The sequence below is a fragment of the Meles meles genome, chromosome 7, assembly GCF_922984935.1.
Source record: "Meles meles chromosome 7, mMelMel3.1 paternal haplotype, whole genome shotgun sequence".
Lineage (NCBI taxonomy): Eukaryota > Metazoa > Chordata > Mammalia > Carnivora > Mustelidae > Meles > Meles meles.
Genome location: NC_060072.1, coordinates 80,433,391 through 80,460,816, shown reverse-complemented (window position 1 = coordinate 80,460,816; position 27,426 = coordinate 80,433,391). Strand labels below are relative to the sequence as shown.

Below are 27,426 nucleotides of genomic sequence, written 5' to 3'. Positions count from 1 at the left end.
AGTTTATGGCAACTCCAGCCTGAAAGCCCACTCCTGGGTTGGTAGATTATAGCTAGCTTCCTCACTCCGATGCCTGGGGGCTCTGCCACACTCAGTCACCCTCAGTCTAAAATCAAAGACTAAAATCATATATGCTGCATCCTCCTTCCTAAAAGCTAACTTTGGATTTATCACAATAAATTTTCAAAAGTAGTTATTATATAAGTACCACAAAGAAAACTAGCTAATTAAACAATAGCTCAAAGCAAGGGCCATGTAGGACCCTGGGGATCCCAAAACCACACTGTCCCACCCAGGACTTTGATCTGCTTCACAACCTGAGTGTTTTCCAGGTAGGGATATCTCTCACTGGAGCAGACTTCTAAAAGTTTTGATTTTGACGTCCACTGCTCTATCACTTCCCAATGCCAGCTTATGGAGCTTCCTCCCCACCGTGGTTTATCTTCCCATACATCACCTCGGAGTCACTTCTTTGCATCTCCTACCTTGCAGAAAGTGGTCACTTTTCTATTCATAGAGTTGTAGTTATTCTTTTCTTAGATCTCTGGTGACCTTGCAGGAGTTCAGAATGATTTGATAGCTATATAGCTGAATTCCTGGGACCTGACAAAACTTAAGGTCTCCTACTCTTCTACCATCTTGGACTCCTACCGCAGTTTTGTTTTCTTTAAGATTTATATATTTGAGAAAAGAGAGAGAGAACAAGAGCATGAGTTGGGGGAGGGACAGGGAGAGAATCTTCAAGCAGCCTCCCTGCAGAGCGCAGAGCCCTATTCGGGGCTCGATCCCTCGACCCATGAGATCATGACCTAAGCCAAAACCAAGAGTCAGACGCTTTACTGACTGAGCCACCCAGGCACCCCATGATTTAAGTTTTTAAATGAAGCAAGTTACCTTCATTTGGCTTGACAGTAAAGAATAACATTGTCTGTACCTCATGGTGCATCTCCTTTACTTTGTGATTCCTCTTTAAACTGATTTTAAAGATATAACAAACCTTTGATGAAGGAACTGCTGAAGAACTTGAGGGTGAAGTGTCTCTTGATGTTTTCAAAGACTGAACAGGTCTCTCTTTACCTATACAAGAAAATATAAAATGCAATTTTCTAGCTCATTTGTTTTCATTTTAGAGGGATTCTGCAATTAAATAAATGAGGAGGGTGTCATACACTTATTTTAGTACTGAAGTCTTCATCATTAAATTAAATCCTTTAGTATCGAAATCTACCTATGTCTCTTAGAGGCAAGTTACCATAAAAAATTCCAAATAACCTAGAACCAATGGACATCATATGTGCCAATCTAGGCCACAGTAATGACAGTTACCAAACACAGAACCACTGAGATCTCAAGAACGGGAAAAGACTAAAATCATAAATGCTGCATCCTCTTTCCTAAAAGCTAACCTTGGATTTATCACAATAAACTTTCAAAAGTAGTTATTATATAAATACCACAAAGAAAACTAGCTAATTAAACAATAGCTCAAAGCAAGGGGCATGTAGGAAATCTAGCAGATATTCCTGAAATATTTAGTCTAAAAAATAAAAATAAAAACTAGAAAACTATAATTAGAGTGCTAACCTAATGCCTGGTATGAGTAAGTACCCAAATATTTGTTAAATGGTTAAAAGTAAGTCTGTGTGAGATAGTCACTAACCCTTATCTTTAGTCACTATAGACACTAATGCAGTGCTATATGCAAACCACTGTTACAGACACTTAAGCCAAAGATTAGATTTAAATATTACTTTAGTCAGTTCAACACAGAAAATTGTTTTAGTTAAATATAATCATAAAAATAACTGTGAATTGTTACTGATAGAAAAATATTTCATTAAATTATCTGTATGTGTCAAATATAAATAAATCCTCTACTCTTAATTGCTTTAAAAAAAACTGACAAAATTAAATTACAGAGAAAAGGAGAAGGTGGCACCAAGTTTGGACTGCATAGAAGCTGGTCGACACTAGCCAGTGGGTTATGGCCAAGAAAGCAGTCAAGGGCAAAAGCAGACATAAAACAACCTTGAAACTGAAGCAAAGCCAGCTTCAGCCAAAAAGCCTCTGAAGCTCTTCCTGCTGTGGTCAAGATTGCTAGCAGGAGCCTAGAGCCTCAAGGCTTCAGACCACGTAGGGCAATAGTGAGTATCAGCTCTATCAAATGACCTACAGACCTGGAAAGCCTTTCTACAGATGCTCCTCTCACCTCTTCAGGGAGATCAGGCAACGCGTGAAGATACTTTTCATTATCACCAAGTGGGAGAGCACCACTGGCACACAGTAAGGGGAGGCTAGGGATGTTGCTCAAACCCCCTATAAATGCACATGACAGCTTCCCAAAACAAAGAATTATCTAACCTCAATCGTCAACAGTACCAAGGTTGCTCTGGGCACAGTATTCTACCTCTGAAACTCCAACAGTCTCATAAAAAGACATAACCTTCAAGTCTTTTAACTTGCAGCATTAAGAGGCTTTCACAGTAATTAAGTTTAAAAGTTCTTGGTAGCCCTTAAAAATCAAAAATAAGATACCAAGCAATACTACATCCCAAAATGACTAAGAACATGGTTTATTTAGTTATTCCTATGGTATTTGTTACATATGGCAAATTCCACATCATATTGTGAGAGTGTCAGTCTATTCCACTCCAACAAAAGCTCCTAGAAGTGCAAGTATCATAGCTTATCTGAATCCAAAGCCTACCTTGCTCAAGTCCTTTCAGAAAAGAATAAGTACTCAAAAATTAGGTGAAAAGATAAATTATTTTTCTACCTTTAGCATACAGGGACCGCCCCATTCTATTCAGATAAGCAATTCCTTAAAAAAAAAAAAGGGAGGCGCTCAGCCAATCAGCACATTGAACTATGCTAATTAAAGGCATAATTACAGGCTCAATTCTGACACATAGCAGCTAGACACAGAATAAGCAGCTGTTAACCTCTTACTTAGCAAAATCTTACACAAACACATCAGCACTACAGGTATGTCAAGTATAGTGCACCAAATGTAGTTTTAGAATCTATCCTGATTTTAGCTGCATAAGGGCTAAATCAAGCAGATTTCTCAGGGTGCAGAAGCAAAGGAATACTGAAGGGTAGAGCAGGCAGTATATCATATATCTACATATATCCATATATACCTGTTGCATGAAGGGCAGGGACAGGCAAGAAGCAAAGGATAAAGAAAAAGGACGCTACAGATGGCAGCAGAAAGAGCACAGAAAAGGTAAAAAGAAATCGCCTGATCCTACTGTTTTCCAGGCCTGTCAATGATTTGTTTGTTCTACAAATCTCAGTCTCCTTTGAGGTGGCTATTCCTGACCAGAAAAGCAACTCACAACCCTAATACCTATATCTACTACTATTAAACTCTGGTTCCAACTAAAGACTAATGGAGCAAGTATACACTTTTCCCATTTCTATAACCTCTATCAATTCAAGTCCCCCACCCCTTCACAATCCCAAATCAAAATCTAGCTCAAAACTCACCTCTTTCTGGATTTCCTTCATTCTGCCGTTTGTAGGAGGTACCCGCACGGATGGACTCTAGGGAAAGGTGGGCAAGAAGGAATTAACACCATCACCTCTGTGCCCAGGAGTGACAAGAGAAGAACCCAGAAGTAGGAGTGGTAAGAACATGAACTTCTGAGCATTTGCTGGTGACCCTAAACGCTTTCCTACCCTGCCTTCAAATCGGGATGCCTGAGCAACCACCACTCAAGAGTAATAACAGAGCAGGAGAAAATTTCTGTTTCTAAGATTAGAAACTAATTGGGTCCAACACCAATGAAGTGTTAAGATTAGGCTAACCATAGACAACAGGAGCAGAAAGGAATGAGAAAAGGATCATAATAAGACACCAAAAATTGAAGGTAAGGATCAGGTCTACTTATCACTTTAAGCACCTATTCTAATCTTCATGAAGTCAGCAAAGGATTGGTTCAAGAATCACACACACACACACACACACACACACACACACACACACACACAATCAAGAGAGAAAGATGAATCATCACTAGAAATCAAAAGGAATACTGGTAAAATTTTCATGGTATATCATATCTGTTCCCTAGGCTTATAGTAGCTATCTGCAAGGAGTCATTCTGACTTGCTCTCAAAAGTAACCTATTACTAAATCTTGCTTTGTTTAAAAAATCTTGCTACTTTTTATACAAACTCTCTCATATATGGATTTTCTTTATAAACAAATCCACAACTACTGTCTTGCTGGAATCCCTAATTGTCCCACATTTACAATCTTGTAAAGATTTTGTTAACTTCCTTACCTGCAAACTCTTAGTGACACATGTGTACTTAACTCTTTAAGTAGCTTAAATATACTAATAGATATCTTTCCAATAAGACGAACACTCCTTAACACTTCAAATTTTCCTATATAGATCCCAAATTGCCAATTCTACTTTTTTCCTCCTGAGGATTGTTTTGGCACTATTAGCAACCACCCTGCATTAAAAAACTATTTCAAGAAAAAAATATATTTCAAGAAATATGCAAATATTACCATCCTAGTTCTGTAAGAATGTTGTTAAAGATGTAATAACCTTCTCCCCTGCGTCACTGATCTCTGTTATCAAGACAATTTTTGTTTCTCCTGAGCAGCTGATCTGTTTTTATCTATTACTGAACACTTTTCCTCTTTGTTTTCGCCAAATCCTTATTCATCTCAGCAACAGTTCAGAGCCTCCACATTGGCATTTATTCTTTTATTTTCATGTTTCTTTTACAAAAAAATTCCTTACCCACTTACTTACTCCTGTTTTATTACATGTTTATTTTGTAACTTGTCTCCCATTCTTTGTAGATCAAGAAATGAGAACACTGGTATTTCCCAAGAGTGTCTGGAATCAGGCTGGCTCATATTAGTTGATGAGAGTGACTTGTCCGCATCTCTTCCAAACTCCAAGTCACTCAACATCAGTAACCTGAGATCAGTCATTACGGTAGTATTCACTCCATGGCAAATGTCACAAATCATGTGTTGTTCCCCTAGGGAGTTAGTTTACCAGCATACCACTGGTGCTGTTTACTGATTTCAATACCAAATTTCAGAGATATTACAGGAATTACTACACTTAACTACAGATTCCTACCCATAAAAAACAGGGCTGGGCTATTTAATAATATCTTAATGGACTAATAAAACCACCCAGCTGAACCCAGCTCAAATTGCAGATTCCTACATAAGTGCTTATATTAACCCTCTAAGTTTTAGGGGGTTTTATTTTTTTAACACACAGGAGATAATGGAAACAACCCCACTACACTTAAACTCTTTGTCTTAGAGTTCCAATGATCTGTTTATATTAAAACTAATTAATGATCTGTTTATATTAAAATGAATTAAAACTATCCTCCATTAAAGCATTTTAATGATTTAAAAACAAGTTTTTCTTGGGGCACATGGCTGGTTTAGTTAGCAGAGCATACAACTCTTGATCTTGGGGTCATGAGTTCAAGCCCCACACTGGGCATAGATTATTTTTTAAAAATAAAAATGTTTTCTTAACATTCTGCCATTTGGTTTTCATGCCGTTGTACTTCTTTGTTTGTCCTCCTCCATGTTCCTAACTATGCCTTTCTCTTTGTTGGTTATTGTTTCCTAAATGTGATTGTTTTACTTCTAACCTTGTTATTATCCTCACTTGCTATTCTTATATGGCTCCAACCAACATTATGAATACAAATGTCTCTTAAATCCACTTCTTTCACTCATACCTTTATACTTTTAACTAGTAGGGTGCTACTCCTTAGCTATCGAGACATTACTTTAAATTCACCCCATACGTGTTCTTACGAAGCAGACAGTAACTCCCTGCTTGACAGCAGGGCCAAAGGGCTCAACACTTGCTGTAACACGTTAAAAAAAAATGAACTTCATATTGGGCTGAAAGAGAGAAACCAGGAAAGGAAAGTTCTGACAGTGGCAGTATTAAAACTGAAATCTAAGTCAACATACTAGTGAGTACAAGAATAAATGGGGAGGAAGAAGATGAAAACAAACACTGGTTCCATAGATCACGTAAAAAGTTCTTCCCATGAAGGTGATATCAAAGCTAGAGAAGCAGTTTAATATTCATCAACATTTGGAAGTATTATAAGAATTTAACAGTATTTAGTGACTCTGAATAGAATTGCTGATATCAATATCAACAATATTTGATGACTCTCTGAACAGAGTAAAGTTTCAGAAATATACCTTCTTCCTGAAAATATGGTTTTCCTGAGGAAATAATGATGAAAAGGACTAGACTTATCCAAGCCTATCAAGTGTTATAATGGTTGATAACCCATGTAAGAACAAAGGACACTACCAGAAAAAAATATTAGAATCATCATCAGAGATGAGTGAGTTAGGGACAATTCTTGGTACAGAGCCTAACATACAGGGACAAAACAGACACCTCTGAAAGCCTATCAGTAAACAAACTTCCCAGCACAGGTAAGACACCCATGTCTCCTTTGATAGCTGAAGCTTTGGAAGAGAAATTAAGATATGAACAAAAGAAGATGTGGTGGCTACAGAGATGCTAAGGAAAGAATTTGTTTTTTCTGGATCATGGATAAAGATATGCAAATTTGGGGCTCTTGGTTAGGAAGAACATGATTTCCCAGAGACCTATTGGTTAAGAACGTATGAAAGCAAAAAGACGGAAAGGACACACAAGAAATGCTCTTGTGGTACGGACACCAAAAAACCAAAAAGAAAAAAAATATATAACAGATAAAGGGTATAGAAAGCTTGTGCCACATTGTCTTCTCCAAAACAATCATCTTTAGGAGATTAGCAATATAACAAGCTGAAGTAAAGGTTTATTAACCATGAATATTTGGAAGTGAATTTCTAAACAGAACTCTCCTTTTAATACATCAGGGTAAAACCACATGGACTTGCTTTTAAAAATGTAAGTAAAACATTATACTGACTACATATTCTGAATGTGTGGTACTGACAGATCATACTAACTCCCTAACCAGGGCTGCTATAAATGCCTACACATATGGAAACATCATTAACTGATTACATATTTAGAATCTCAATCATTCTGATGCCAGAAAAGCCATAACTGTATTCCTCGGTTCACCCACGAAACTCACAGCCAAAGCTCTCTTGTGAGTAAACAGATACTGAAATAAGAACAAAATATTGTAAAATAGAATTCAACAGCACATTAAACTAGATCAATTACAGTCCAAGATCTAGGAAAATACTAAATAATAGTTCAGGATCTCTTCACATGATACAGCTCATCCCAATAATCCTGTTCCACCTACATCCTTCCACCAACTTCTACTCATCCTTCAGATACCACGTAACATATCTATTCCTATAGAATGTCTGCTTTGTCTCCCTAACCAGACCTCAGACTCAGAAGGCAAAGACTGGATCTGACTTGCTTGGCAAACCATTTATGTGAAATATATCTTTGATGATTAAAAGACCTTGTTCAGTACACAAATACAGTGACTTTCAAACCAAGAAATACTATGATATTCAGTCACCTAGAGAATGGGCTTTTCATCCCTTCCTACTGCCTAAAATATCCATGCTCTGAGTTCTATTATCATTGCCATTCTAAACCAGTACCAAAGAAGCCTTCTTTTCAAAGGTAGAATTAAACCATTAAATTTATTGGAATTCCAGCTATCATCCAAAGAAAGTCGTGTGGACTTCCAAATATATTCACAAAGGTCTTAAGATCTCTTTTCCCATTACACAGAAGTTCAATAATGGAGTCTATATTCCAAATATGCTATTCTCAAAATGTGTTTTTAATTCTTATACATTTTCAGTTATTTTAGTAGATATGCCTTAAAAAGGACTAAACATTAATGAAAAATAATCCTTTAACATTACCATAAACATAGACTTATATAGAATGAAATAAATATACCTAATAATGGCTGCTGATATCAAGAAAATAAAGGGATTCTGGGCCCAAAGTAAGAACTATAGAAAAATAGATACAAACTAACCAAAACAATAAACTTGCAAATCTTCTGTAGTAATGACATTTTTAAAATTCTACAAAATGTTACACAGCCTAATTAATGTATAAGCATAGTGATAAATATGACATTAATCCACAGGTAAAGGTTTAAAAGTAATTAACAAAGAGGTAGTTTCTATGTATTTAAATAATCATCCTTAGGAGCCACAATGAATTTACAAAACATGCAAGGCAATCTTTATGTCACTGTTTTAATAAGGAAATGCTTTCTAACTTCAGAGTTTCAAGAAAGTACCTGACAAAGTCTTCCATGAAATCCTCAAGAGAAAAGGAAGAGAAGATAGGGGATCACAACTGGTTGAAAACAACACAGATAAATGGCTGAGGTCCACAGACAGAGGTCTCTAGAGGTTTCTATATGTGGCTATATGCTACTCAAGATAATTATTAATGACTAATACAAAACACAAAGCATATTTCCTTTGCCAATGAAACAAAGCTATTTTTATCTGCTCCAAGTATACAAGATCACTCAATGAGATTTTAAGACCTCTATAGAAGAGAATAATAAGCCAAAGTTAATTAGATAAAATTTAGCATTGTTAGATTTCTTTAAATGTATAAACTACACTCAAGCAATTGCTTGAGTAAAGGCTGAAAAAAATACCAGCTGAAGGGCATTTTGTTTAATAAAAACACATATGAAAATGGCTTAGGTTCAACTGTCTACAGTCTCAGTAGGGCCAATGATACAATGTGGCTGATAAAATAAAAGTTCACTTCTGGCATCACAACTTAAAAGGAACAGAAAGAAAATTAGGGAAGCAAAGTACTGAAAACACATCAAATAAAAGGAATAGCTGAAGGAACTAAATATATTTAAACCAAGGGAGGGAAAAACCAAGAGGATTATGATGGTACTCTTCAAATACATAAAAGGTGAAACATATTTATGGCTCTAAGATAAATAGTGTTACAGAAATGTTACAGGAAAAGATTTTAATTGTTTTATAAAAAATGAACTATACAAAGATGAAGGACTGGACTGTGATAATAGTAAATTTATCACAGGAAGTATTTTTAACAAAGAACCTCAGGGTATGGGAGACTAAACTTAAGTGATTTCTGGTGTCACTATTAGTACTATTATCCTAAACAAAAGAGTAAGATAGGAGAACAATGAGATTCAATTGAGAAAGGGGAGGAATGGAAAATAAATATTTGAGAGACAATTGACAATGGGGAGATATTCAGTTAGATTAATAGGAATAAAAATAAACTTCAAGTAGAAATATACAAGGTATACATATAACAATTTTAACTAGAACAGTATCATAATAAACAAAGGGAAAGGCAATGAGGTTAGCTAGGACTTACGTGTAAACATGGACAACAAAAAGGAATCAAAAAATAATAATACAGTGATTACTACAATGACAACTATGAACAGGTTAGTCCAATTAAGATATAGGCAGAAAATTCTTATAAAGCACAGAATGAAAATAACATTTTGATTTAGGAGATAATTAGTCTAAAGTAGTACAAGGTTCACAGGATTAACTCAAAAGGCTAAGTAGAAGAAATTTAATAAAATAACACATGTAGACATATGTATGTGGATGTAAGCACAATATGGGAAATAAGTAGAGATAAAAAGTAGTAAAAATCATTTTGTGGCTAATAATTAATCACATAACAGATATTAAATGCACAGAAGAATTATGAAGAATTAGTCCTTTAGTGGTTACCTTTGCCAAACTAGTAGTGATCATTAAATTAAAATTATGCAGAAAAAGTGTGAACAAAAAGCAAAAATTTAAACATCAAACTCAGCAAAATGAGGGCATAAGGAGAGCAAGGAAATTATTTTTACCTGTTATGTATAGAAACATTTAAAATCTGACAAAATTTCAATATACACTTTAAAACCTAAATTAACACACTGTTACTAATTAACCTAATTTAAATGACTGATAATTTAAGGACCCTGTTTCTCAGTTCTTTTTTGAAGAAAGGCAAGGTGCCATCATTATCTGTGACATTTAGATTAAAAAAGCAAGAACTGGTATCACAAATATGTAACATAACAATTCCTTTTTTTAATTATTGTTTAAAATAAGACCTCCATTAAGTTTTTACAAGATGATTTTTTGTAACTATTCTGAAAACTATTTACACAAAATGCATATAGAAAAACATTTAAATAGCTGAGCCCAAACAGTTAAGTAATCAACACACGTAACTTGTAAAGAGTGTTTCCCTGGAACAAACTTTTTTTCTTGATTAAAGAACTTCACTTTCAAAGCTCAAGGACTTAAAAAAAAAAAAATATATATATATATATATATATATATATATACAAACACACATATATGAATAACCATAAAGGTGTTACCAAAATTGTATACCCTATTTCACTCAATCTGCACCATATTTTAGTCTCCCAGCTTTCTCCATTATCTTTTTATCACTCCACATAGTAAAGGTACTAGGCCTCAAAGGGGAAAGGGCAAAGTCTGCTAGAGACCCTAATACAGGTGCAGAACATATGGTTCCTCTACATTCCATCTCAAGATTTTAAAGTTCTGACCACTAACTACCAGGCGAAAGCAGAGAGAAAATGCCTCCCTAAAAATCTGTTTCAGAGGAGAAATGGAAAGATGACAAATTCACTAACAACTATCTAAAGTAACACATTCACTACAAGCTGTCAAGCAAGAATCTTAAGCTGCCATTTTACTCATGTTTTATTCAAAAGCCTTCATAATCAGTTTCCAAAGATACTCCTCCTCCTAATCAAATCAGTAGATTTGGATTAAGTCATATACATCCAAAAAAAAAAAAAAAGTATCTTTTTAGAAGGTGTCTAGCTAATATTTATGTCTGTGCATGTGAAGTGCATTAGAACTCAGATGTTATTTATCCTCTTGAAAGGGGAGAGGGAGGAAGAGGAAGTAAAACAACGGAGAAAATACCAAACTGCAGACCCTGAGTTCCACAGTAAAGCTTTCAGTTACCTAAAACTATGTGCTTATTTTTAGCAATTAGGCATATATAAAAGATTATGTTTGTTTTAAATCTACTTCAAGTGACATTCTTACCTCCTGTATTGACCATTCATACCCATGTATCCAAAAGTATGTTTTTTGGAAGCCCCAATCTACCTAGCTCTGAAAACAGCAAAAAATTGATAAATGTTCGTTAAATACGGGAATCCAGCAACAGCTAAAATGGAGACAATCTAATGATTTGAAGTGATCTTCCATTATTCCCAACATGCAGGAAGCAAATGCTATTAAACTAATAAACTGCTATTAAACATTATGCTATTAAACAGCATAAACTAAACTGATTATTTGGAAAAACAGTTAATAGGAAGGAAGTTAAGAAGCAAAAAGAAATATCCTTGACTTTTCTGGTATCTGTATCTTGGCTTATGTAATTTGCTCTACCTAGAGATACTTGTAGAAATCTGAAAATAAAAGAAGAGCCCCATGCCTGGATGGCTCAGTGGGTTAAGCCACTGCCTTTCGCTCAGGTCATGATCTCAGGGTGTTGGGATCAAGCCTTGCATCGGGCTCTCTGCTCAGCAAGGAGCCTGCTTCCTCCTCTCTCTCTACCTGCCTCTCTGCCTACTAATGATCTCTCTGTCAAATAAATAAATAATATATTTAAGAAAAAAAGAAAAAAAAAAAAGGAAAGACCCCAATGAGCCCCAATGTTGATTTCCTCCATGACATGTTCTTCTATCAGAGTGAGAATCTCTCTCACCTTGACCTGCTCATGCCATGTTAACTTATTTATGACGATTCTTCTATCAAAGTTAAGAAGACATGAGGAAATGTCTGTGAATGAACTCAACTGCAGGTAGTAGTCCAGAAAACTAAAACAGATTATCTAGAAAGTAAGTTGCTTCACTTATTTATTCCAACACATACAAAGCAACTCAGCCAGAATGACATGCTACAATTGCACAGAATGCCATACATGTCTAGGTACTCCAAATTAAAAAACAACAACAACAAATTGGAGGTTGGAAAAAAATGAATCTAAAGTAGGTTTTTAGCTCTAAAATCTGTAAGGCTATCTACCTTATATTTAGGGGAAATCACTGATACTCTTCATGAAAAATATACTACCGAATATAGATAGATGGATGGATAGACAGGTATCTTCTAGTGACAGAAGATGAAAAAGGATGGACTAGCAGAGGAAATAGCAAAAACTACAAGAGTGTATAACTTTCCAACATGATTCTAAAGACACCTCTTCTGTGCTGAGAGAAGTAAAATGTCAATGTGGACTGCAACTTGAAATGGTTCCCCAAAAAATGTGTGTGTGGTATTCATTTTATTATTCTTGCCACTTTTCTGTAGGTTTCAAATTTTTCAAAATAAAACGTTAAAAAAATATATCTTACAATACCTATAAACCAATCTGAATCAGTACATTCTCATTAGTGGAAGTTGTAAGAGAAGTCTTAAAAATACATACTTCTATGTTGAGATGGATGGAAAGAGTACGCTTTGCTTCTTTCTGGAGAGTAGCTTCTACTACTGACACTGGATCCAGACCTGCTGTGTGGAGAATCCTTTCGACCTACAGGTGATTCTCTGAAAAAAGTGTCTCTTTTATGAGGAGACCGGTCTCTTGTGTAATGGGAAGAATATAAACTTTTTCTTCGAAAGCCATCTCTCATGTCCCTTTGAAGGAAAAAAGAAAAAAAAGAATTATATCTTGTAACTTATATACACAATACAAATGGCAAAAGCTCTGATTATAAGCTCTTTATGTTGTAATCTTGGTTCACACCTCCCCTTTTTTTTTAACTAGCACTGTACCTTTTTTTTTTTTTTTTGTAGAGCAAGAGAGAGAGTACACTAGCAGGGGGAGAAGCAAAGGGAGAGGTAGAGAATCTGAAGCAGACTGCGCTGAGTGCAGAGCCCAATGTGGGGCTTGATCTCACAACATGAGATCATGACCTGAGGTGAAACCAAGAGTCAGACGCTTAACTGAGTGGGCTACCCAGGCACCCTATCACCTAACTTCTGATGTCATTCTACAAAATAAAACTTTATCAGTGATATAGGTTTAGAATGCATACACTTATTTTTTTCAGTTTGGGGGTAGAACCAGGTGGTTAAGAGCAAAAGTTATTTTAAGCAAACACAGAAATGTTATGATGTGAAAAATACAGTCACACAGTCTCCACTTCTGTTTGCCGTTAACAATATTCTACATAGCTACCATACTCTCAGACATCTAGAAAAGTCCAAAGATATCCCAAGTGAGATATTTCATGAAGTCCTATCCACTTCTAAGCATAGTATATACTGTTGGTTAATAGGAAGTTAACGCCTTTGATTTTGCTTCCCATGTTCCAATTTGGCAGTGTCTACATTTTTTTTGTTGTCACAACTGGAGAGGAGGGGTTGCTGTTGGTGGGTAGGGACCAGGGATGCCACTAAAACCCTACAATCCCTAGGACAAGTCTGATACAAGTATACAACAAAAAACTAAACCAAAATGTTAGTAATGCCAAGACTAAGACACTGGTATATACCTATTATGTCCTTGTTCTCTTGAGTTTGCATTGTTAGTGTACAAATTGTTGCTTATCTCTAACCACCAGCTTTTAATAAATCACCTCTACTTTTACAAATTAAATTTACTAATTAAGCAATATCATCAACTCAATGTAGAAAGAAAATCCAGAGTAAAACTTTATAAAGCAAAGCCAATTTTAAAATATCAAAGCAGGGAGGGGAAGGAAAAATAAAATAAAATAAAATATCAAAGCAGGGGCGCCTGGGTGGCTCAGTGGGTTGAAGCCTCTGCCTTCGGCTCAGGTCATGGTCTCAGGGTCCTGGGATCAAGCCCCACATCGGGCTCTCTGCTCAGCGGGGAACTTGCTTCCTCCTCTCTCTCTGCCTGCCTCTCTGCCTACTTGTAATCTCTGTCTATCAAATAAATAAATAAAATCTTTAAAAAAATATATCAAAGCAAACCAAAGTTATCAAATGAAACTATCAAGACCTGAGCCTCCATTTAAATGAACACCCGGCATCAAACAGGTTTTAATTGAAGACTTAGCGGGATTATTTCCACATTAAAATTAAGGAACATTGCATTTTTGAAAGAAGAGTAGTAAGAGAATGGCATGAAATTTCAAATGCTCAGAAAATTTCAGCATATTGATTAGCAGTCCCTAATATAAAAGTAGCCGTTATATTGTCCATACAGATACAACTGCGATTCTCTGACCAAATTAGGAAACAGCTAAAACTCATTTATGATAAATGAACTCAGACAAAATACTAATGCCAAAATAAAGTATTTGAGAAATTCTAATGCAGTCAAGCTCAATGAGCAAAACTACAGAAGCCATATCAACATCACTGAAAGCCAAATGGCTTCTTATGTGTCACACAAGTCTTAGAAACTGTACCAGGGGTTGAGGACCCAATGATAAGCCAAATACATGCAGTCACTCCCCCATCATGGACCTCTCAGTCTAGAAGAGGCGATTTTAAACAAATTCACATAAAACACGTGAATACAGTCAAGAGTGTACACAAGGAGACTAACTAGGAGCTTACTCATGCAGACAAGAGACAGTGGTAGCTTAGATAAGGACAGAGAAGGGGAGCACTTGAACACACACAAGAGTACATCTTTGTAAAGATTTCAATTTTTCATTTCAATAGGAAATGGTGAATGTCTGACTAAAGAGTATAAGAGGCAGGGATGCCAGATGATTCCAAGAATTCTGGCATGATGAATTACTGAAATGAGAAAAACAGATTTGGGAAACTGAGGTGGGGTAGGAGATCCACATTTAGATTTTAACATGTTAAGTTTGAGATGCTCACATAACAGCCAGTTAATAGGCAATTAGATACATCAGTGACAAGATTAGAGGAGATTTTTTGGCTATAACTATAAATTGTTCTATACATAGGCAGTATTTAAAGCCTTGGGTCGGGCCCAGAATCTAGGACTAAAAAATTACATTGGAAGAGAAATGGGCTATCTGAGAATCAAACAGAAGAGCCACAGAAACGTGAGGGAAACTAGTAAGTTCGTTCTCAGGGAAGCCAAGGAAAAGACTGCTGTAAGAAGGAGAATAAAGATTTCCTACACTGAAATTAAATGAGCTCTTACTGATAACTTGTCTAGGTGATGAAGAAGAGCAGCAGGCCCAACATGCCCAGGAAAAGACTGCCTACTGTCTCCAGCAGGAGGCAGGGGTAGGGGGAGGAGACAAAGTACTGAACTACAGTTTCCTAATCCTGACACCAGATGGCAGTAAAATCACAACAGCCTGGGGTGACCAACTATACTTGGGGAAAGTACATGTCAGATTTTTAGTATCTCGTAGAGTAAGGTCTCTCCTCTCTTTCACATCAATCCCTCATATTTCCCATCAAGCTGAGCAAAAACATCACAATCCGCATCATCTACTCTTAAGTATCCTCTGATAAAGTGGTAATACTAGACACACCTCATTTATTCATGTTAGTGTGTATGTATGTATTTTTAATATTTCTCTTTTATCTCTATATCCCAATACATGAAAGGCACTGCGGAATTACCCTGGTTCTAAAGAAGCTTAATATGTTGGGGGATGGGGGACAGAGTGCCAAGGGGAGTAAATGTTCCAGAAAGCTGGTACTGCAATTCAGAAGAGAAATTTGTATTAGATGGAAAAGTGATCTGGAGGATCTTAAAAAAAAAAAAAAGATAAAATTTAGATCAACATTGTTGAACAGAAATATAATCAAGCCACAGATGTAACAACTGTATTTAAAAGGAGAAACGGGTGCCTGGGTGGCTCAGCCAGTTAAGTGTCTGCCTTCAGCTCAGGTCCTGATCCCAACGATCCTGGAATCAAGCCCCAGATCAGGCTCCCTACCCAGCAGGGAACCTGCTTCTCCCTCTCCCTCTGCCCTGCCTAACCCCCTGACTCATGCCCTTTCTCTCTCTTTCCAGTAAATAAAATCTTTAAAAAATAAAAATAAAAAAATAGAGAAACAGGTGAAACTAATTTCAGCAAAAATTTTTATAACCCCATATATATAAAATACTATCAACATGTAACCAATATTTTAATTTTTTTATTTTATTTATTTGACAGGCAGAGATCTCAAGTAGTTGGAGAGGCAGGCAGAGAGAGAGAGAAAAGGAAGCAGGTTTCCCGCTGAGCAGAGAGCCCGATGCGGGGCTTGATCCCAGGGCCCTGGGACCATGACCTGAGCCAAAGGCAGAGGCTTAACCCACTGAGCCACCCAGGTGTCCCTAACCAATATTTTAAAATGTAGTGAGAATCAGAGAAAGACAATTATCATATGATCTCACTGATATGTGGAATTTAAAAAACAAAAGACAATCATAAGGGAAGAAAGGAAAAAATAAAACAAGATGAATCCAGAGAGGGAGACAAGCCATAAAGAGACTCAATCATATGAAACAACCTGAATGTTGTTAAAGGGGAGAGAGGTGGAGGGATGGGATAACTGGGTGACAGACATTAAGGAGGGCATGTGATGTAATGAGCACTGGATATTACAGAAGACTGATGAATCACTGACCTCTACTTCTGAAACCAATAACATAGTATGTATTAATTAATTGAATTTAAATTAAAAATAAAAAAAATAAAAAAGGACTGACATGCTGTGAGTCAGGAAATGAGGAATCTGGGTTGTTGCAAGAGAGAAGATAAAGAGTGGGAAGGGGTCCATAAATGGTGGAAGGCTGTATGGAATGGGACGTAACCCTGCCCAGGACCCCAAATCTTTAAAAAAAGAAAAAAAAAAAATCTAAAAAAAAATTAAAATAAAATTTAGTGAGGTATTTTATATTCTTTTTTATCTTAAATCTCAAAAATCCCACTACACACTGGGATACACATTATACACTAAGAGAATATCTCAGACTGAACTGGCCATATCTCAAATAGAACTTTGGCTACCAGCTCCCGTGGTTAGCACAGTCCACGTTTCAAGAAAAAGCAGAGAAGGTTTAAAGGGTATTGATGTGAACAAAAATATAAGTAATCAGAAGAGTGAAAACTCTAAAAAGCATTGGCTAAAAAGCAAAGGGAGAGAAGTTTTAAAGGGTAAAGGAAAGTTATTATCATATACTACATAGGCTGGAAGAGATCTCTGCATTTAGTGACTTAGGAGTTATTTGACCAGGGAATGGGCTGTCCAATAAAACTTTGGAAATCAAAGCAGATTGTAAAAAATCAAGATATATCTACTAAAGGAGTTGAGTCATTAGTTTTCTTCCCAAAAAGTTTGGCAGAGGAAGGAAGGGAGAGAACTGGAACAATACTTTGAGGGAAAGGGTTTATTTGATGATACAAGTAAATGAGAAATAAGAAGTAAAAAGGGCGCCTGGGTGGTTGGTTGGTTAATGAGGTCATGATCCCGGGGTCCAGGAATCGAGCCCCACACTGGGCTCCCTGCTGATCAGGAAGTTTGCTTCTCCCTCTGCTCCTCGCCCTGCTCGTGTTCTCTCTCAAATAAATAAAATCTTTAAAAAAAAAAAAAAAAAGTATCATCGACTGCCTGCTGCGAACCATTTTGTGGGTAGATACTATTCTATGGATTCTGCTGAGAAACTTTCAGAACAATTCAGCCCACTGGCTATATCTTCTTAATGTACTGAACTCTGTCTGCAGAAATTCTAACCTCTTTTCAGACATGGAAAATTCATCTTAATTCCTGAGTGTCAAGTTAGGGAAAGCAGATATACTTTGTCTTCTTTATTGACAAAATCATACAATTTCTTCCAATTAACAGGAAATATCTCTTTTTAACATTGTATTACACTGTGATTACACTCCCATGAAAAAAGTTTTAACTTCATTTTAAATAAACACTCTTTGACCAAAAAAAAGCATCATCAAATCAGGAGGGAGAGGGATAGAGAAGATTGTGAGCCAGAAATTACAATCATAAAGGACAAAAAAATTTATCAGAGAATACAAAGGTGAGGACAGAGTGGAAAAAATGGGATGTTCAAAGAGGACAATGGTATAGTGACCTGTTGGAAGTAGCAAGAAATATGCCCAGAATTCATCTGACAAGTCAAGGAATTAGGAGGCAAGTAAGCTGGGAGAGCAGTTAGGTTCCAGTTACAGAAAAGAGATGCAAACAATGGTAGAAAATAAATCTACTCTATTTTGAAGTGAAAAGATGAAGTCCTTGCCCCAGCGTATATTCTAATGGGAAAAGAGCCTATACATAAAACATTTCTGAGTGGTAAGTAGTATCAAGTAAGGTGGATGTGAAGGAGGCTATTTCAGATAACATGGTCAGGGAGGACCTTTCTGAGAAGGTGATATATAAGCAGAGATATGATAAAAGAAATGGAACCTCACAAAGAACAAGGTTATGAAGATATCTGATGTATGTTTATACTGATCAGACTAACTGCCCTGTGAAAGTATATGTCAATGGGAAGGGCATAATGATGAACCAGAGGGCCTTCTTAAAGTTCACAGAATTATAAAGCACCAAAGTTTCAATATTAACCCTGTATATAGGGCTTAACAGAAGCATCACCTGCTAGAGGAACAAGAGGGGGTTAGGGCATGTTAAGGCCCTCATGAACTAGCTGCCTAAGTACTGAAAGACCATTCCAAAGAAGCTATTATGAAGAGACCTGACTTTATAATAAAAAGCTTTTCTCAAAACATGTTCCAAAAAATACTAATCCATATAATGTTGGTATTTTTCATCTCACCACAAAATCCAAGGAGGGATTCTATGGGTAAATAAGTTTTGGAAACACGGAGTTTAATAAAATTAAACATATTTATTTATAGTGCCACTTCTAAGAGCATTCCCTACAGGCAGATATAGATTCAAAAGTTAGTTCATCTGCATATATATGGCCTTTTGCCCTTAATTTACTCAACCTCTCCGAGCTTTACTTTCCTAACTTCTCTGAACACAGCAACTTTGCAATGAATGGTATCTATTATTATAGTTTAAGATTTTTATCATTTTGTTATCTGTGATCTCATTTTTAACCTTCCCCCAAACACATGGATCCTCAAGTTTTAAACAGTCTGCCCAACTCAGAGACAATTTAGAGAGAAGAATGATCAATTCTCTTCTTATAACACATATCATGATAAATTTGGGTTGGTTAAAAGCTCAATGTTTGGAAGGCACAGAAGGGAAAGACCTCTCAAGAGAAAAAAAACTAAGTAATTTTAAGTCTATTCTGTATCAAAATACCAAGTTTTAAACTTTAAGCTAAAAAGCGTTAAGTTAAAATTATAATTGGATTTAAAACAAATTTCCAATTAAGAGGGGAAATCCCAATACCAATGGCAAAGCCTTAAATATTAATGTTTTCATAATTTAATTCATGCTGACAAAACTGAATAACATGAACATACCAATAAAAACATGGTGAAGGGTATGAGGATAATGGAAGACAAAACAAAGCCAGGTATCACATCACTAAGTAAGTATTTAAGGTATGTATAACCTGTTATTTTAAGTTTTCCTAATCAAATAGGCAAATGATCCCATCCAGCAGTGAGAATAAGGGCAAACAGACCCATAAGTTTCCTCCATGAATAATAAACAATTTGGGTTGGGCTGGAAACTGCTAGTGATTCAATGGTCCTAAAAATGGAAAAACACTACTCTAGTTCACAAAACAGGGCTAAATTTCCAAAGTCTACACAGAGAGCAAATACTAGATAGAACTGGAAGTATCATACTTTTCTGACTATCAGAATGCCTTTCTTATCTTCATTAACAAGTTTCCTTTTTCTCTCCTCCTCTGTATGTCTGTACAAATCTGGCTTTTTCTAGGCTCAATCTAACGCCACAAAATGCTGCAGAGTATTTTGGTTTCTTTTGTTTTCTTGGTATTAACTCCTGTTTAAGATAGTCTGTGCTTGGTTTCAAACATCAACCATGATAGTTTCAATCTCTGAGGGGAGAAAAAGAAGCAATTATCAGAAAAATCCATTAATTCATAAATAAGAAGGGTGTTTTGATGTTTACTACTTTCATTTAATTTTCTTTTCTCACAGAGGTCCACAATAGTCACCATGAATAATGGTCAGGGCACTCTTTAGATACCATAAGGTACTAGAACACATGATGTTAGTTTTATAAAACAAGTGAGTCCTAATTTTCGTAAATTTTTTTCTTCCACTATAATTTATGACAAACCTAGGTTAAGACTAGATATTCAAAGGCAGAGTTTTTTCTTTTTAATTAAGACAGTATGGCAAGGGCAAACTGAACAACCTTGTATCTTAACCTTACACCTAAACCAAACCCTTTCATATATTATTTTTAATTCTTTGGCACAGTAACTGATGAGAGAATGCAATGAGTTTTCAAAGCACATAACTCAATCAAGAATGCTTTCATTAGTAAACTTCTGCCTAGTAAATTCTGTAGGAATTTTTTTTCCTTTCTTTCAGGTCTTGTCTATAATGTGATTGTACTACTTTTATAATGGAAATACTTTTTTTCTTTAGGTAAAGTCTACCTGCAATATGGGGCTTGAATCTTGACTCCAAGATCAAGAGTCGCATGTTCTCCTGAGTCAGCCAGATGCCCCTATGATGGAAACTCTTAAAACTCATTTTTAGGGGCGCCTGGGTGGCTCAGTGGGTTAAAGCCTCTGCCTCAGGTCATGATGCCAGGGTCCTGGGATCCAGCCCTGCATCAGGCTCTCTGCTCAGCGGGGGGCCTGCTTCCTCTCTGCCTGCCTCTTTGCCTACTTGTGATCCCTTTGTCAAATAAATAAATAAAATCTTAAAAAAAAAAAAACCTCATTTTTATTTAATAAGAAATTAGCTTTCAAGTTTTTTTCTTTCATTTACAGTTCCTATTCAAGTGAAAAACCAAACGTTTCACAATTATTAAGTAAATACCTTTATTAGGGCCAACTTACATAACTACAAATTTCCCTTGATTTGTCAATATTCTCTCCTTTGAGATTGTAAAAAGATAATTTATCTCCCATTGCTTAATGCTCCCTTCCCCTCTTATACTATTTCCCCCTAACATCACCGTCCAACTCACTAGGAAATCTGAGTGGCTAATACTCTCCCTAATAATTAAGTAGTTTTATTATATACATCAGAAGAAAAGCAACCAACAGAAAGAGTTCACTCATGCTTAACTGTACTCCTGTAGTATAGCTATCATTATTGCTCTGATATTCTGATACTCTAAATGTAAACACCTGGCTTTTCCAAATTATAAAAATGAAAAACATTTCAAATATACCCCAAAATAAAAAAGGAGTGTATTAATGAGGATCTTTATTATAGTACTGGTTCTCAAAGTAGGGGGATTTTGCTCCCCAGGGGACATGTGGCAATGTCTGAAGGAAGATATGTTTGCCTGTCACACACAACTGGGGAAGCACTACGAGAGTCTACTGGGTAGAGGTTAGGGATGCTGCTACACATCCTATAATACACAGGACAGCCCCTCACAATAAAGAACTATCCAGCCAAAATGCCAATAGTGCCAAAGTTCAGAAATCCCAAGATAGACACACATACACACATGTATACACTCAGAGGTTTCATCTATCAGTTTGAGAAATACACAGGAACATCCTAGAGCTTTCTTGTAACTACCTGTCCATTTTTTTTTAAGATTTTATTTATTTATTTGACAGAGAGAGATCACAAGTAGGCAGAGAGGCAGGCAGAGAGAGAGGGAGAAGCAGGCTCCCCGCTGAGCAGAGAGCCTGATGTGGGGCTCAATCCCAGGACGCTGAGATCATGACCTGAGCCGAAGGCAGCGGCTTAACCCATTGAGCCACCCAGGCGCCCCCCTGTCCATTTTTAAATGTTTCTTTACAACACATGTAATATCAAGTATTAAAATTTCCTCAAACTTCCCTAAACATTCAAATTACACAATCAAATAAAGTATTTACTACTCTATTTTCAACCTTTTAACTTATATAGAGTCCCAAACAGAAGAACATAGGGTCTGGACCAAGTCTCCCAGAGTTAAAAATCCCCCAGCTCCATCATTTGTTTACTGTGGGAGAGGTTTGACAGTTATTTAACTTCTCTGTGCCTGTTTCCTCATTTGGAAAATGGGAATGATGGATTAAGGATAATGCCCACAACACACCAAGTACTTTACATATTAACCCATTAACTCAAATTTTATTTTTTTTAAGATTTTATTTATTTGAGAGAGAGCAAGCATGAGCGAGAGAGCAGAAGCAAAAGGAGCAGCAGAAAGAGAGGGAGAAGAAGCAGGCTCCCAGCCACGGGAACCCAGATGCAGGGCTCAATCCCAGGACCCTGGGATCATGACCTGAGCTGAAGGCAATTGCTTAACTGACTGAGCCACCCAGGTGCCCCAAAGGAGAAAAGAAAAAATACACTGACAATACCAAGTGTTGACAAGGATATAAAATAATTGGAATTTACATACCTTGCGGATAGGAATATAAATTAGTATAAAGCTGCCAGTCCACAAATCACTACATGAGTAACAAATGCACATCATCATTAGTGGCCTATCACATTACATTTTCCAAAGTCTTTTGGATTTGTCACTGTGTATCTGTTGTTCAGTTCACATACAGAGAGGAAAAATGTAGTTTTGGTGCCTTGTCTCCCACTGAAAAACCCATGTGACATTTTACGAAAAAACAGGTAACTGAAAGAGAACCGGCCAATGAAGACAAAGTGCAGCCAAGAAACAAAAAAGTGATAGAGGATAGCAATGAAACTAGAAACTGAATATAAATGGAGTTATAGAAAAAAGAGCTGACTGTGGCAATGTTGACAATGTTGCCTTTCAAGAAACACAACATATGTAGCCAGAGGAACTCAGTGAAGGCAAATTTATTGACATAAATGACAAAAGTTATTGTGACCCAAGGGGGGAAAAAAAAAAATGATGCCCCAGAGGATGTAAGGCTAACAAAAATACTTCACATTAAAGAGACTCTCAGAGAAATTTCACAACAATGAAAATGCTAAGGATAAAATGTTGGAAGCTGATCCAAACTTACAATGGAGTATAATTCACCAATGCATAAAAAAGATGTTTGCTTCATATCTTAAATTACACAATAAGAACGCAAACACTGTTCAAATTACTCGATAAGTTTTTCACAAATAAATAACTCTTTAATTCTCAATGTTTCTAACATTTTAAATTACAGTGTACTCAATGAATATTAGTTTTACCACTTTTTTCATTTCCCTAGCCATTTCTAGTGGACCGGAGAGATTAATGTTTTGAAAAATTTTAAATCACAACATCTATAATTTTTCCCATTCACTATTAAGGATGCTTTAAGTCAGAATGATTACCTTTGGAAAGGAAGAAGTAGTCTGAGGAGGGGCATGAAGTAGTTTCTGAATGCAAGTAATATTCTACTTCTTAATCTGAATTGTGGTTATAGTTATGATTCACTGAGCTATCCATCCCCTCGGATCTGTGTATTTTGTGTATTGTTATATGCTCTAATAAGTGTTTATGACAATGTGATAAAAATAGAGCTCCTTATCATTTAACATGATCTCAACAGAATTTTTAAGAATGCAACAGAACTTTTATCTTTAAGAACAGAATTCTCATTTTTAATATTTAAGGGTTAAACAAATCATAAGACCATCTATTGTCCAAAAATCATTAATACATTTTAATGATCTCATCACCATAGCAGTCATCCACCAACATGGTGTCTGGTCTTCTCAAAGGGTCACTAAGAAATCAGTGCCACATGAATAGGATGCTCCACCTTGGCATAATCTCTCTGCAACTTACATTTTGCTGTTATTTAGTTTTGTTCCTCTTTACTTTTCTTTTATTCAGAAAAACGCTATACCTTAACAATAGCAATTCTTAACATTCCGTATCATTTCCAAATATCACAATTCTCTTTACCCAACCTGCAGGAAGTCAGTGAACAGATTCAAAGACAATCTTTTATAAATAAAACATTTTAAAGAGTAACCCTTTATAATAAAAGATTAAATTTAAAGACTTTTTCCCTCCCAATGTGTTTCCTAAATCTTGGTGTCTACAATTATATAATGCAACTAAATGCTATCAAATGACTAATGAATAAACAACACAAAATAATTATAAATAGAAAAATTTTAAGTGTTCTGTTGCCCTTGGTTTAACAGCTTCTATTTCGGCACACTCACCCTGGTTTTAATCCTATACTAAATATTTAGTAGACATTTTCTACTAATAAAATTTTTGGCATACCATTTAAAAATATTTCTATTTCATAGACTTCAAGACAAAGATATCATTACTTCAAGATTCACCTCAATTTTTGCTACTTCAACAAAATACCACTACCACACTCAAAAACCACTTCTACATCCCAAAATTGGGAATTAAGTAATTCCAACTACCTCGACTGCAAAAGAAAATCAAGGAAAAAATGGACTTTTTTTTTTTAAGATTTTATTTATTTATTTGACAGAGAGAGAGATCTCAAGTAGGCAGAGTGGTAGGCGGAGAGAGAGGAGGGGAAGCAGGCTCCCTGCTGAGCAGAGAACCCGATCCGGATTCCATCCCAGGACCCTGAGATCATGACCTGAGCCAAAGGCAGAGGCTTAACCCACTGAGCCACCCAGGTGCCCCGGATTTTTTTTTTCTTTAAGTCAACTGCTGACAGTTATCAGAGAGCAAAGACTGTAATAAAGAACATGCAAGCAAGTAGGTAGCTCGGAGATCTAGACCTGTCTTTATTGAGTTGCTTTTTATATATCTGCCGATTTCAGAAACAGCATCTCAGAGGATGAAAAACAGAAATAATTTTGATGGCGTCACAGGATTAGGATATAAAATAGAGTCTGGATCTTACCAAGGAAGAAAGGTGAAAGCTCAAAAGGGCTACACAATAACAGCAGGGTAAACTGGAAATGAACTAGCCTGGCTTCATAGAACGTAAATTCTTTAGGGTGACCCTAGAATGCTAATGACTCAAACCCTCTGACATACTTACAGGTTTCCGTCTTCCTGACCATTAGTTAAGATTCATTAAAATTACTTCAAATGTAAAATTCCGTTTTTGACAAGAAAATCTAAGTATTTAAAGTTACAGAGGTAAAATAAATTTAAGCTAGACATTAAAATACAGCACTGTTTCCTGAAGAACTGTGCAAATTAAAACAAAACCCTATATCCAATTGTCACTGAGTACTTAAAATCAAAACATGAATCTCTAGGTTATCATTAGTTTACTCAAAAAAATTCAAAAGGAAAAACTGATTGGTAGAAATATCACAACTTTATGCATACTATTTTTCCTTTAAGCATGTATTAGTCCCAACACTCGTAATTAGCGTTGGTGGTATAGTGGTGAGCATAGCTGCCTTCTAACACTCATAATTAGCTATAAAATTCAATTGGTATCAACTAGTATAATTTTCTTTGTGCAAATAATCTCTTGAGTTTAAGATTCTGGTTTTTGCTTTAGCAATGGCTCCAAAGTATGCTTAATAGAGCAACAGGATACTGGAAACTTGGGCATATTTTTTAACGTCATTCCATACAACTCAGGGCAAAAACTTTGCACTTTACCATGCAAAGAAAACTTCATATCAAAAACCTTCAAAACTATATATAACGTTTCTAGCTATTTTGGAAATGAGGATATCAATAAATATAATGGATTCAATATAATAAATTATAAGGCAAATCAAAAAGAGCCTTTGAACAAATATAATTGTACAACTAGAATACTTACCATGAGGACTTAAAAAAAAAAATTTAACTGATACTTTTATTACCAAAAATGTGCCTAACTTGAGAGTTAAGACAGTGTCCTCAACTATACCACAAACATTTCAGCTATAATGCTGGGCATGTACGAAGGCAAAGTAACCAAAAGAACGGAAGATGGGAAGAACTAACGGCCCATAAAGCAATGTGTCTCGAACTGTGTTCCTGGGACCATCTATACCATAATTACCTTGAATGCTGGTTTCACAGTAGATTTATGAAACTCATAATTCTATCCTTACTATTATACGTCGCCAAGATAATTCCAGCCCCTTGCACCAAACTAGACAAGTTGTGATGGATCCCTCAGTTTCCACAGATATATTTACTGGTTAAGGGTAAAATTCAGTAAAGTATGGGGGAAGAACAGAAGGAGCAGGAGCGGGATGGAGCATGAAGGCATTTTACTTATTCAGAACCTCATTTTTCTTTCCTTACCACATCCAACATGTGCAATTATTCCACAGAAGATATTAGTTACTTCATTTCTAGTCAATACAAACTTTAAAAAGGAATTAAGATTTCAAGAATCATTTTGACAAAGTGGCTTGGTAACTTATAGAGCGAATTTAAAAATAAGCACAGGTCTCAAATGTCCTTTCTTATATGCAGAAACAAGAGCACCAGGGGCACTATGATTTAAGATAAGGGATTTCCCATACTACCTTTTATTCTATACTACCCAGCAATCAAACAAGTATCTTGCAGCAGAGTTGAGAAATTTGGTGACCCAAGTCCTGAGCTTGTTCCACAAAAGAACATCTTTATATCTAAAGCATTCTAGGGCGCCTGGGTGGCTCAGAGGCTTAAGCCTCTGCCTTCGGCTCAGGTCATGATCTCAGGTCCTGAGATCAAGCCCCACGTCGGGTTCTCTGCTCAGTAGGGAGCCTGCTTCCTCCTCTCTCTCTCTGCCTGCCTCTCTGCCTACTTGTGATCTCTGTCAAATAAATAAATACAATCTTTAAAAAAAAAAAAATTAAAAAGAGTTTAGTAAAAGCATTCTAGGCATGAGATATGGACTATTAGCAGGAATGAAGGCTTCGGCTCACATCATGATCCTAGAGTCTCACACTGGGCTCCCTGCTCAGTGGGGAGTTCGCTTCCACCTCTGCCCACTCCTGTACATGCTTGCTCTCCTCTCTCTCTCTCTCTCTCTCCCCACAAAAATAAATAAAATCTTGAAAAAACAGAAACATAAGCAAAGGAAGTAACTGCTGTCAAGGATAAAGACAAATGAAGCTACCATAAATGAGAAGAGGTGCCAAGAAATCATCATTAACATGAACCTATCGTTTCGGGACTGCTGTCAGTCCATACTACCTATTAGACCAGTGGTTCTCAAGTCTAGCTTCACATTAGGACATCTGATGAGCTTTTGAAAAATATGATGCCCAGGCTAATTAAATTAGATCTCCAAATGTGAGGACCAGGAACTAATTAAAAAAAAAAAAGAAAAAAAAAAAAAAAAGAGGCTCTCTACCTAAGTCAGAGTATAGCCAGGGTTGAAAACCACTGTACTAGACAAGCTGCTATTACATGCTCTTCATTTCAGAGTCCCAGATTGTTGCCTTACTCCAGAGACTGCAAACTCTGGTTTTACTTAGTTGTAAACACTGAAAACTCAAGAAATTTAGCATTTTAAAAATCCGGACTTCTGACTTCTTTTGAAG

The 27,426-nt window shown here is 36.2% G+C and overlaps 1 protein-coding gene across 8 annotated transcripts in view; it reads right to left on the bottom strand.

The window, feature by feature from the left end:
* PPHLN1 (periphilin 1) overlaps nt 1–27,426 on the bottom strand; it is a 162,892-nt gene that overhangs the window by 98,473 nt on the left and 36,993 nt on the right. For 6 of the 8 annotated variants that reach the window (XM_046013304.1, XM_046013305.1, XM_046013306.1 and 3 more), the window contains 3 exons: nt 12,471–12,679; nt 3,493–3,549; nt 998–1,077 (listed from right to left, as the gene is read on the bottom strand). In XM_046013304.1, coding sequence (XP_045869260.1) covers nt 998–1,077; nt 3,493–3,549; nt 12,471–12,679 — 346 coding nt within the window. The remainder of the gene's footprint in view (nt 1–997; nt 1,078–3,492; nt 3,550–12,470; nt 12,680–27,426) is intronic. The other 2 variants (XM_046013308.1, XM_046013311.1) reach the window with 1 other exon arrangement.